The 12,599-nt window shown below is 34.4% G+C and overlaps 1 protein-coding gene across 1 annotated transcript; it reads right to left on the reverse strand.

Annotated features, from left to right (window-relative positions):
* Positions 1–432: 432 nt before the first annotated feature.
* On the reverse strand, positions 433–12,304 carry LOC141396840 (uncharacterized). The gene is made up of 6 exons (XM_073972517.1): positions 12,026–12,304; positions 11,818–11,962; positions 1,768–1,985; positions 927–1,691; positions 779–862; positions 433–729 (listed from the first exon to the last, which is right to left on the reverse strand). The coding sequence occupies exons 1-6, from the start codon at positions 12,203–12,205 to the stop codon at positions 550–552; spliced, it is 1,572 nt and encodes a 523-aa protein (XP_073828618.1). The 5' UTR covers positions 12,206–12,304; the 3' UTR covers positions 433–549.
* Positions 12,305–12,599: the final 295 nt, after the last annotated feature.

Raw genomic sequence — 12,599 nt, forward strand, 5'->3', positions numbered from 1 at the left:
ATAACGTTAGCCATTTTGTTTCTAAAGAGCAGCACATCTTCCGTTTCCCATCAATAATGACAGCTTTTTGTCTTCTATCTCTTTCGCACTACGAGAAAAGCTTTTGACCAAATAATCTTCAACCACGTAAAGGGTGGGTGGGTAGTAGCATAATATTGAGGGTGTTAGAAATACTCAATTATCATTGGTTGAATTCGTTGTTATGGGGTATTGGGATACGAAGGACCATCCCTGATTCAATTTGTGCAAACTATTTTCGAATGATTTGTATAAAAAAACATTTAAAAACCATTTACTTAATTCTTAAAGTTCGATAAAAAAAACTTTAGAAAATAAAGGCTGCACACAATAACCGCTTTTAGAACGCTTCTAGAAACAGCTGAGACGTTCTAAATACATATATGAATCTATTTAAACGAAGGCAATAAAAAATTGATTCTTTGATTCGATTTATTTGTGCTATTTCCTTTCTCAACACGTATAAAATATGAGGTCATACAAATATATTCGTAACTTCTTTTTAATATTTTCAAAATGCTCTGGGCTTTGTTAGCCATTGGTTCCTACTAATTTCTCCACATAGTCCTTAATGTGCAAAACACCATAATCGGCACTGGCAATATGCAAATTGTTACCACACACAAATTCCGTATTGATGTGGGGATTGTGGAGCTCACTTATTAAGGTGCTGCAGGCTGTTGACGGATCATTTGAGGCTTGAAGTTTTCTCTGAAATAAAACATTTAAAAAATATACATGTGTGTTTGTAATAACATACCACCCAAAACTCATTTCCCGGCAAGGCATTTCCATCCCAAGCATATGTTACAATCAGCAGCATATTATCATAATCCGGAGATTCCTAAAAGGAAAATATTGTTTTGCTAATGTTTTTTGTGTTATTGTTAAGTAACTCCTTAACTTACCAATTTATCGTTGGGATTTCTTTTGGAGAGAAATATTTTAATACCACCAGAAGAATGACTATCCGATTTCAAGAAACTGCCATGTTTTAAATCTCCCCACTCCTTCAAATTGAACCACGCAAAATGCACCACTCCAATATTATTCAATTTTGGCAATAAACATTTTAGTCGTTGATGGAAGGTTTCCAAAAAGATTTGTTCCTGTTGGGAAGCAGCACGCCATACACCCAAACCGAATCCTACCACATGTATGTAGGCTAATTTTCCAGCCAATTTGGCACGATGTTCCGATTCCAGCAATAACATATCGAAAGAAATAGCATATCTTTTCTTCATCATTAGATTATCAAATTTGAGCAAACAGTTCAGGGAACTACCAAAACGTGGATCATTGCCCTTCATCACTTCTGCATATAGATTGTCATATTCCTCATAGAACTTATTCCATATTCGGCGATAATCTTGCAATTTGTCCAATTCATTAATTTTTCTCCTGGGATTTAGGGTATTGAAAAATGACTTTTTTATTTGTTTCTTCTCAAAACTTTTCTCCCCATAACCATTTTTTGGTATATTCTGATTTTCAGATATAATTATATCCTGGAATTCCATTACCTCTCTGCGTTCAAATCTGGCACCAATCATGCCCAACACAAGACCTTCTCGTTCGATTTTTGTTAAGTCCGCAATAGGTTTACCACAATTTGCCCGATTGCCGTCGTTAATGAAATCGCTGAATGAGGAAACCGAAAGCAATGCGGAGATCTGAGGATATACGATTGAGGCAACAAGTAAAAGTGTCCATATCACCTCAAAATGTTCGACGTTTGTAAACCCTTACCTTTATTTCATCGTAGCTTAGGACATTCTTTAAGACAAGAGGGGTTATTTCCTCACTACTTCCAACTTGTTTGTAATTGGGGCCATGTCCTGTATAAGCGTCTAACAGCATATAGTCATCATCTTCACCATAAAAACTTACACATCTTTTGCTTAATAGCCTTTGAACAAAATCCGTTATTGTCATTCCCTTATAGAGACGTTTTTCAATGGGAGATCCTGTAAAAGAGAATGACTTTTCTTTAATACGTTTAGTGAAATTTTTTGTATATATAGCCTGGAATAAAAGTAATATAACAATGTCCTTGAATGGCCAGAGCTATGGCGGTTTGTTCAATACTTACGGGTAGCCTATGGCGGTTTATCCAATACTTACTGGTAACCTCTTTTACGATATACTTCAGCGTTTTAGTCCATACCCAGCAAAAAATCCTTAGTAAATAATGGGTTTTTATAGTACTTTTTGGTAATCGTAACTACTTACAAAACCACCTACTAACCCATTATTTTAACGAGGGCATATCGCACTGAACTACTGGAAGTTGAAAAATAAGCTAACAAATTTCTATTATTAGAACAGTTGAGGTGGAATTTGTTTTCAATTTCAACACACTTCATATCTTTATTCTATTTTATTCCGCTCTGTGCTGGATTTGATCATGCCAGTGTTTCTAGTTATGTCGTTACACGTTTGAACAAACTGGAGTACATTGAGTTTATGAAGTACCTCCATCACACATATGTAAACCATTTGGAGAGTCTTCTTTGTGCTGAAGACATGAAGGTCTTCGGTCAACAAAAATCACTCAAACGTCTCTTTAGATTTCCAAGAAAGATCACAACATATGTGTATATTAAAACTCTTAACATAGTAATTTTTAAAGGGTTATACCCTAGACAGACGCAAAGACATAAATACAACAAGATAAGACATTTTGTTTGCTATCATTCTTCAGTGAATGGCTTTTGAATTTAACATAATGTTATATCACGATATGGTGATATAACATTTTTTTTCTTTTATACATTTTTACGTATTTAACCGAATTTACCGATCCAGTTGACATAGAATTATTCTTGAATAGATCCTTGAATTCATAAATTTCGTTTCTGATACCATTACATGAAATGTTCCTCCTTGGTTGCGATTTTGAATTAACTGCAGCCTGTTAAGGGTAATGTTTATATACAAAGTTTCGTAAACATTTTTTTGTTGCATGCATTTTGTCATGTCTTAGTTGTATTTATGTCTTTGACAGACGGCAGCGTTATGCTTGGTTTACATTTACGAAATCCACTCGATTTGAACTGTCAATTCCTTTGTGTATATGTCAAATGAAAACTTATCTGAAATCCATTGGATTTCATTTGACGTTTAATCAATGGAATTAACAGTTTAAATCGATTGGATTTCGTAAATGTAAACCAAGCATTAAGTTGCATTAAGATCAGCATTTTATTTTACCCTGACAGACGACAGTTTCTGCATTTACGAAACAGCTGATTGCTGTTTTGTTATTGTTTGCACTGTATTTTTTATTTTCCTTGTCTCAGAGCATGCACTATACCTCATATGAATATGGGCTTTCTTTTACGATATTGACATATTGAAATACCTATGTAAATGCACATTAAATTCAGTTTGATTTTGTACATTAAGAATTTGGATAATGCACGGATTAATTTGAATTAAGGTAATTAATGCAAATTAACGGTGCCTCCTGTCTAGGGTATTACTGAAGATTAAGAAGATTTTCTGTATGAAGGCCCTCTAGAGACAGAACGTATCTTAGCGATTTGCTGTAGATAACAGACCGATTTGGTGTTTCTGCTTATATATTATATTATTGTCAGGCTTGCTTTGACAGCTTCTTCTTTGAATTTTTCAAATGCGGGTATTACTGCTAGTAGACGGCGGTCCATGATATTCATAAGTATGTAACATATCGTCACCATAAATGCCCGAAGTCATATCTTCAAGAAAGTCAAAATTAATTTTCTGATTGAATCTAATTCATAAGACTAAAATACATGCTCTTGCAAAATGTCAAAAATAACGATAAATGCAGAGTTTTTTGTAATGACAGATCCCAAAACCAAGCGTTTTCGTGGTTTTGGTTTCATTTCTTACTCCCATTCGTATATGATTGATAATATCCCATATTCTCGCCTTCATAAGATTAATATTCCATAAAACTGTTTTTCATTTTATTATACCCTATACCACAATGTGGAAAAGGGTATTATAAGTTTGTTTTGGTAAAATTCATGTAACACCGCGAAATATTCGTCGGAGACCCCCAATGTGGTATACCATTCTTCATATCTCGACGAGATAAAGCGATTTTGAGATGTGTGTCCGTCCGTCAGTCCGTCCGTCCGTCCGTCCGTCCGTCTGTCCATTATAAATTGTAAACACGCTCCAGGCCGCAATTATGGACCGATCGTCACGAAATTTTGTATGGAGGTCGGGTTCAGATCAGAATAGATCCCTATTCTTATTGGTGATGATCGTGAAATATTTAGCGGGTGAAATGGACCAAAAACATAATATTTATCTAATTTTGTAGCGGCTCTGTAGGTCTCAATAATAGTCCGATCAACGCGTAATTTTAAATAAGGTAAGAGTATATCACAAAGGAGAAGCTTGCAATTTGAGATGGCGATCGGATAATATTTAGAGGGTTAAATGGACCAAAACTTTTGTGTGAACATTTTTAATATACAGCTTATATCTTAATTCCTGGAAGTGACATTCAGGACAAGTGAGATATACTTGAAAGTGGAACGCTTGACCTTTCAATTGATGCCAATTATGTTGGTGTGTATGATTAGATAACAGAGTTACAGCCTAATATACCCCGTTATTTGTTTGTAGTGTAATAATAAACTCGCTAGAAGTCGCAATTATACATCAATAGTCACGAAATTTTGCACCGGGTAAGAGTATAGGTCGAAAAAGATGCCTACAATTTTGAATGATGATCTGATATTCTTTAGCGGGTGAAATGGACCATTACTTTTGTATGAAAAATATAATTTTTAATTTCTTGAGGACATATATATTTCGCAAAGTAGCCTACATATGGAAAAAAACTACTGACCTTTCCTCTGATGTAAATTGCAATAAAGTGTTTGCTAGATAACGGGCCTACTGCCTAATATAGAATGGGTTCTGTGCTACATATTGTCTCTCCAAAAGTTTATGTAACACCACGAAATATTCGTCCTAGACCCCTTATTTGGTATGCCAAAATTCATATCTCGACGAGATAAAGCGATTTAGTGATGTGTGTCCGTCCATTAAAAATTGTAAACAAGCTTTTAAGGCCGCAATTATGGACCGATTGAAACAAATTTTTTTAAGGGAGATTGGGTTCGGGCCAGAATAGAAATGATTAGTTTTTGGTGATGATCGTGAAATGTTCACGGGATGAAATGGACCAGAAACAAAATTTTAACCAATTTTGTAGCGGCTCTGTAGGTCAAAATAATAACCCGCAAAATTTTAAACAAAGTTTGAGTTTATGATTAAGAAAAGCGTACAAACCAACGTGAAGATCAGATAATACTTAGCGGGTTAATGGACTGAAACTTTTGTGTGAAAGTGGTAACAATTTCAATAACGTAGCGGTTAAACAACGGAAGTAGTAGTACTACATAAGTGAGTTTCATTACATTTCAGTTTGTGTGAACTAAATTTTCCTTTCCTGCTACAAAAATGTCTTTGTCATGCTAGATAACTTTTTGGTTTTGCTCATAAGTATTATACATTACATCTCTGATATTTGATAATTAAATTTTCACAATCATTGAAAAGAAGTTCCGTGGAGAGCGATTGTCCAGGGATAGTGGTATAGGGTATCCCATGGTCGGCTCCGTCCGACTATAGACTTTTCTTACTTGTTTTTTTTTTGCTTCTCCTGTAAAATTATTATTTTGTTTGTTACGACTTTTGGCATTTATGGTGACATGGCATTTATGGACATAGTTTCCTGTATGAACTATTTTTAGTCACATTTGCATTTCGGATAAACTGTCCAGTAGAACATGGGCGCATGTTACTGCGTTATTTTGTGTATAGTATGATATATCTATTCACATTCGCATTTCGTATAATCTCCTAAAGCTGAAAACACATCCAACGTTTGATTAAGGTTTTGTGATGGGCGTTGAGAAACAAAAAAAAAAAAAAACAACAACAGGGCGACGCCGACACCAATGTCCAGCGTTGATATGTTTGCCGGCATATATTTTAAATGAATTTGAATTTTTCGGCATCATGCCGAACAGTGTAAAAACGGCCGAAACGACACTAAACTTTACCCAAACGTTGGATGTGTTTTCAGCTTAAGGTCTCTCTTATCGACACATCTACCCATCGTTGTCTCACCCTACGATTATGTCAGTACTTAAGATCAAGAATTGACCAAGATAAATTCTTAACTTTATTGTGACTAAAGACAAATGGAAGCTTTGTTCGTTATAAATCATAACCTATCTCTTCCATGGATATTATATAGAAAGAAGAGTCAAGCAAATATAATGTCTTTTAGAGGTCTCCTATAAACAAAAGAATATTCAGACAGGATAGAAAGTCAGTCGTAGGCATGGCACATATGTATGAATATGTTATGTCAAAACTTTCTTTATGTTGTTGGGGAAATTACAACAAAAACAATTTTTTTATAAAGGGATTTGACTTTTCATATTCGATCAGCTGGTATGATACCACTACCTGGTAGTTCTGCCATGGTCGTAGGCAAGGCATATTTATACAAGGTAGAAGTGACAATCAGCTGTATTCTTAAGGCCTGCGTACATAAGCTGCTTTGCCTGACTGCCTTGCTTTCCTGCTTCATTTCTGACGTAATAAAAATAATAGAATAAAGACGAAATTTTGAACTGGGTTGCCATCAGTTGGAAATTGGGTCGGCCTTCTTTGTTCTTTTATTTTTTTATTGAAGCAGCAAAGCAAGGCAATCAGGCAAAGCAGCTTATGTACGCAGGCCTTTACTTTTTTTGTAAATTTAGTTTTCAAAATGTAATGGGGTCTACTCATGAAATTTGAAACTTCGAAATTTGCTACCATAAAATTGTTCTTTTCACAGTAAACGTGTAATAACAATAACCTACGACAGTTCTGTATGTTTTATATTTACATTTTGATTCAAATTTGTTCTATTTTAGAGGATTTTCAAAATGTATTTAGGTTTTTCCTGAACAAATTTTTGGAACGACTCTATTATTCAATATTTATCTTTGACAATTAATTTTCAATAACAACCATGGCAAATCCGCAAGATAATCCTCGCAGGGAGTTTTTGATTGATGCAGGCTTTGCAAATCGTATTGTGTCATCCAGTCCAGTATGGGATTGAAATATAGACTATATCGGTCCACTCCTTCGGGTACCTCCCACACACAATTCGGATAAAGTAAAGTTTAGGAGCTCCTATATTATTGTGTGTTTGTTCGACCTTTTTGATATTAATAAAAAACCAGAGTTGTTTGAGCTTGAGGTTGGGCTTCACCATCATAGTTTTTAAGCTAACTTGACACTTTTATTTTGATTTTACTTATTTCCCTGAGGATGCAATTCAAGTAAATTGCGAAATATTGGAAATGATAAATAAATAAACAACAAAAATAAGACCTCAAGCTCAAACAACTCTGTTTTTTTAGGAGCTCCTCTCGCATCGTTTTGACACTTTTTCAGTAGATTGTTTGGAGCGGCCTCATTTATAATGATACATTTTGTTCCGGAGTAAGTCAATACTTCCTAAGATAATGGTCCAAAAGCTTCAAAACACTGTCGGATAACTATAAAACTATTTTCAAAAATTTCTTTCTAACTTATTTTAACATAATTTAGTATTTTGAGTCCTTTATGAGGAAGTTTGGTTGCAAAAATGTTTGGTATATGTCAATGATTTGGTATAAGCCCACGTTACGGTACCTACAGATTTTTAAGCAAACTCGTGATAAAAAAATCAATATATTTTATATACGGCATAATTATTGTGTTTGGTTTGGTTTTGTTGTTTTTTTCTTGGTCAGTGGCTGAGGGTATTTCTCCGTCAGCACAGCTGACTGAAACGTACTTACTTGTTTTTATTACATGTTTTTATTACACTAACAGCCTGTTTCTGTATGTCGAAAGAAGAATGTGTGCGAATGAAACACGCCCAAACTCTTGCGTGTTTTTCAAATTTGTTTTTTGTTTTGAAGCAAAAGCAAAGGTAAAATTATTTCGAAAACTAAAGTTTGGGGGTGTTTCATTCGCACACATTCTTCTTTCGACATACAGAAGCAGACTGTAAATTTAAAAAAAAAGTAAGAATACAGCTGATTGTCACTTCTGCCTTATATAAATATGCCTTCCTACAGTTCAAGGCAGAACTACCAGTAGTGCGATTCTGTAACTCCTTAACGACAGAATTAACGACGAATGTCGGTAGTTAACGATAATTTTCGGTAAGTGCTATTCTGTATACCAATTTTAACAATTTTTGTCGGTAAATTTTGTCGTTAATTACCGAAAATTATTGTTAAGTTCACAACCAAAAAAAAATTGTTGTTAAGTCTTAACGACAGTACATTATTGCAATATTTTGTTGATTTCTTTTAAAAACGGCGTTTTTATATGAGCATATGTTATGTTAATGAGGAGTGTACACAAGGTAAATTCTGCCTTATTGAGAAAAATCTTCTTAAAGCGTTCACATAAGGGTTAACTATGTATGATAACATGGGTCAGCTTCGCCACTACTGTGCTTTCGCCAGCGCCGATTTTATTGAAACTGCATATCAAAGTTCTCTTTGATCTTCGATTAACTCATAAATTTCCTTTAGACCACCTTCATGTAGCATCAATTAAACCGGCGCTGGCGAAGGCGCAACTGTGGCGAAGCTGCCCCATGCTATCCTACATATGAAGACTACGCTAACCTTTGTTTTACTTACTAAAGAGGAAAAACGTTATCTAATGCTTCAAAAGAACTCAAGTGTGGTACTGCTATGTAAGACCTATACCAATGTCCGTAACACTATCTTTCTAGGAGGCTTTCGTTGGCTTTTATTTAGCATTGAGGCCAACACGTGAATACTATAACCTACTTTGTTCTGTGATAATCTTATAGATTTTAACTCAGCATCACTAACAATCAGAATGCTAAAAATGGCGTATAAGCTTGGATTTTCGAACTTTTCATACTCTCCGCTATGAGAAATTTCATTTAATGTGGGCGTGAATTGAATATGTGAATATATAAACTCAAATGACGGTAACGTGGATCCACGATCACTGAAGCTGCTTAAGTCATGTCAAATATCAAAGCTGAATTTCCATACAGAGCGCCACAACCCAAAATATGATCCCAACTTTTAATTAAAAAAATCACACACACAATAAAAACATCTTAAGAAATCCTTCTTTACTGGAATTTGAGCCAAATTCCTTCAAAAATCTGAATTGTTTCCTTCTTAAACGCTTTATGTTTTGTATTCGCGACGAAATAATGTTTTCAGCTTCAAAATATATTTTAATTAATATTAAAATATAATATTTGACATTTCCTTCCTATCGATTTTCGTCGGTATGAGTTAACGATTTCTACAATCGTTAACATAAAGTTACAGAATAGCACATTCGTTAACTCAACCGAATATTTTCGTTAACTACCGATGTCGGTTCGTTATTAAAAAAAGTTACAGAATCGCACTACAGGTAGTGGTATCACACCAGCTGATCGAATATGAAAAGTCAAATCCTTTTATAAAAAAATTATTTTTGTTGTAATTTCCCCAACAACATAAAGAAAGTTTTGACATAACATATTCAAAATTTTACGATGCCACTACCTGGGTAATTGTGCCATGGTACAGTTCAAATATATTCCAAGTTTTCTTATTTTATTTTATTTTATTTTATTTTATTTAGAAATTGTCGTCATATATGTTTGTTTACATACCCAATACACATACATACAAGGTGTGTCAAAATCATTTTGACAATGAAGTTACGTCAAGTCGAGTACAATGCTGTGAGCATAAGGTTACCTTTTATTATTCTACCATGGTTTAACCTCTTGTTAAACCTCTTTTGGTACTGAACTGTTCGGAGAGTTCCTTTCTCATTGTTAACTGAGAATCGTGCATCTGTTAGTATCATCTTATAAAGTCGGATGAGATTTGCGGGAATACTGAATAATGCATGGCTTGAAACACCTTTGAGCATATTTATATGGCTGTCAACGGTTTCTTTATAATCGACAAAAAGATGGTAACTTGATTATTTTAATTATTTCATTGACCTAATCTACTGCGGCTGTCTGTTGTGATTACAGCTTACCGATGTCCAACTTCTGTGTTGTATCTGTTCGTACTTTATTTGATACGTTTAATCTGATAAATTTGATTTCTTGTTTTTAGTCTGCAGACAGTCAGGTATCCTTACGAATGTCAAGATGCGTAAATCCGGTACTGCTAAATACCATTTTTTTTACCGCTGAAGTCTATCAGCCTAGAACATTTTTAATGTGATGGGCAGGACACCGGTCCTACATTTTTAAGAGTTCGTAAGATATATCTTTCTTCTGCTCGTCCTTGTCTTCAGTGGGGGCATGAACGAAAAAAACGAATGTTTTAAAAGTTAGCTTTGATCCGAATTGTAGCAAATCTTTCATCCACCGAAGTGAAACAGAACAACAGATGTTTTAACCTGCGACTAACTACAAATCCGCAACCAAACTCGTATTTTAAATCATCGCAACTGTAATACAGTGCCGTTAACTTTCCCAATCCATCGTATTTCCTGTATGACAGTAATCGGCCTTGTACTTTGTAAATACGTCTGCAAGTGCGTAAACTCCATCTTCTCTATAAATAATCCGAACATTCCAGGAGCAGTTTCGCTACAACATTTGGGGGAGTTGAATCTTTTTTATCTTTTCATGGTAAAATACTTTTTTTAAAAGGAAGGGATACCAACGCATTGAATAACCCCTTCTCATTTCTGTAGTGAAATTCTGTAACTCATTATTTTAGTTACCGACAAAAATTGGTAGCATTAAAACATTATAAGCATTTTACAGATATTTGTCGGTAACTTGAAAAATGGGTTACAGAATTCCACTAATGATCCGGGCTTGGGACAGACTGTTGCGGAGTGATATAGACAATATTTTCGTGAGCCTCCAAGCACTCCGAGTTCTTTATCAATAATTAATCTCTTTCAAAATACATATTTTTGTTATTGGTTCATATTTTAGTATAATTTGACATACAATTTTGTTATCTGAGGACGAGAAGTATTCCAATCAAATTTATTGGTAAAGGTTTGCATTTATTGGGTACGTCCACACTACATTTTTGTCGGCAAATTTATTCTTCCTGAAAAAGCCACAAAAGTCTGAAAAACTCCCATGTGTTTAGGATTTTTGCGCAAAAGGATTTCGGTCTTGTACCCTACCTGGTATTCATTCTGTCATTAGATGAAAGTCTCAATGTACACAGACTGAGGGTATGTCTTATGCCAGACTATGAAAATTTTCATGTACATGAAAATGAGTTTATTGGCAAGAGGTGTGAAGGGAGTGAAACTCTGAACACAAGGTTCTGTAATCTGAAATTCTTCTTTGTGTTTAAATTCGTAACTTTCAAACCAATGTAAGCAATGAAAATATCACAATTTTCATTTGATTTCATATTCGTGTGTGGATGTCAATGAAATTTTAGAAGAAAATGACAAAGAGTTTTCAATGAAAATTTTCATAGTCTGGCATAGGACAATGTCTTTATTATTTGCTTTTGTTTTCAATCAAACATTTCAAAAAAAAATTCTATAAAAACAGATGTTTGATAAGAATTCGGTTTATACGAACTCCGACTTTGAATAATTTTTTTTTAAGAAATCAATTGCCACTCTTTGAGTAAATGAGCAATATGTTCCCAGCTTTTATAACGGCAACAAAATGAAAGCTTTTCCTTCGGGTTGCCACATGTTGCCATTTACCCGCCCAAACACTTAATACGTCATTTGTATACATACCAAATTCAAGCTTATGCTCCAAAAAGTCAATTATCAAAAAGAGAACTTTTTCATGTATCACCGGATAAGCGGAAACAATCTGTTGCTGTATATTTGGATACCGTTCTTTGGGCTGGGACTTTATGCGGCAACTATCGATGGGAAACTAAAACAACACGTTACGCTCCTATAAACATTGATCCACCAATAATAAAACAAGTATACTCACATCTATGGGAAAATTTGATGATTTCTTTATAAATTTCGAAATTTCAATATTTGTTGCCTGCGGTTTTTCTACGGAGAGACATTTTTCAATAAGTTTATGCTCGAATTTTGTAAGGTTTTTCTTTATGCCAATGGGAGGCCAACCCCTTTCGAACTCTTCCTTGTCAAATGCAGCAGACATTGTGGAGAGTAGAAATATCCAACAGAGACTGGCGTGCAATTGTTGTGTTTTGGTTTATGGCGGAAAAAAGGCTTTAGCCAGTGTCGTGAATCATCATCAATATCGTCGTCATCCAGTGTGTATTGTGGCTTTTTGATAAACAAATCTTTCTTTATATGTGCATACCTTGCAAGCATTTTGAAGTGAGTTTTATCTTCTCTTCACAATTCGTTACTTTTTATTGACTCTTTTTCTGTAAAAATGCGACATTTGTCATATATACAACAACAATTACATTGTTATTGCATTTGCAGATAAAAGTATGACGCCTATTGTTTTACACCGCCATTTTTTTCCCACTAATAAATTAAAGTTGTTTTAATAAAATATTAAAACAACGACTATGGGATTAAGC

This window comes from Musca autumnalis, unplaced genomic scaffold, assembly GCF_047663935.1.
Source record: "Musca autumnalis isolate F117 unplaced genomic scaffold, ASM4766393v1 scaffold_3, whole genome shotgun sequence".
In the NCBI taxonomy this organism is placed as follows: Eukaryota; Metazoa; Arthropoda; class Insecta; order Diptera; family Muscidae; genus Musca; species Musca autumnalis.

What these genes read in the sequence shown, in the direction of transcription:
- LOC141396840 (XM_073972517.1), bottom strand. Translation starts at nt 12,205, where the DNA reads ATGTCTGCTGCATTTGACAAGGAAGAGTTCGAAAGGGGTTGGCCTCCC. An exon ending in GGAGCATAAGCTTGAATTTG is followed by an intron (nt 1,986 to 11,817) that starts GTATGTATACAA and finishes TCTCTTTTACAG; the next exon opens with GATCTCCCATTGAAAAACGT. An exon ending in GAAATCCCAACGATAAATTG is followed by an intron (nt 863 to 926) that starts GTAAGTTAAGGA and finishes TTTTCCTTTTAG; the next exon opens with GAATCTCCGGATTATGATAA.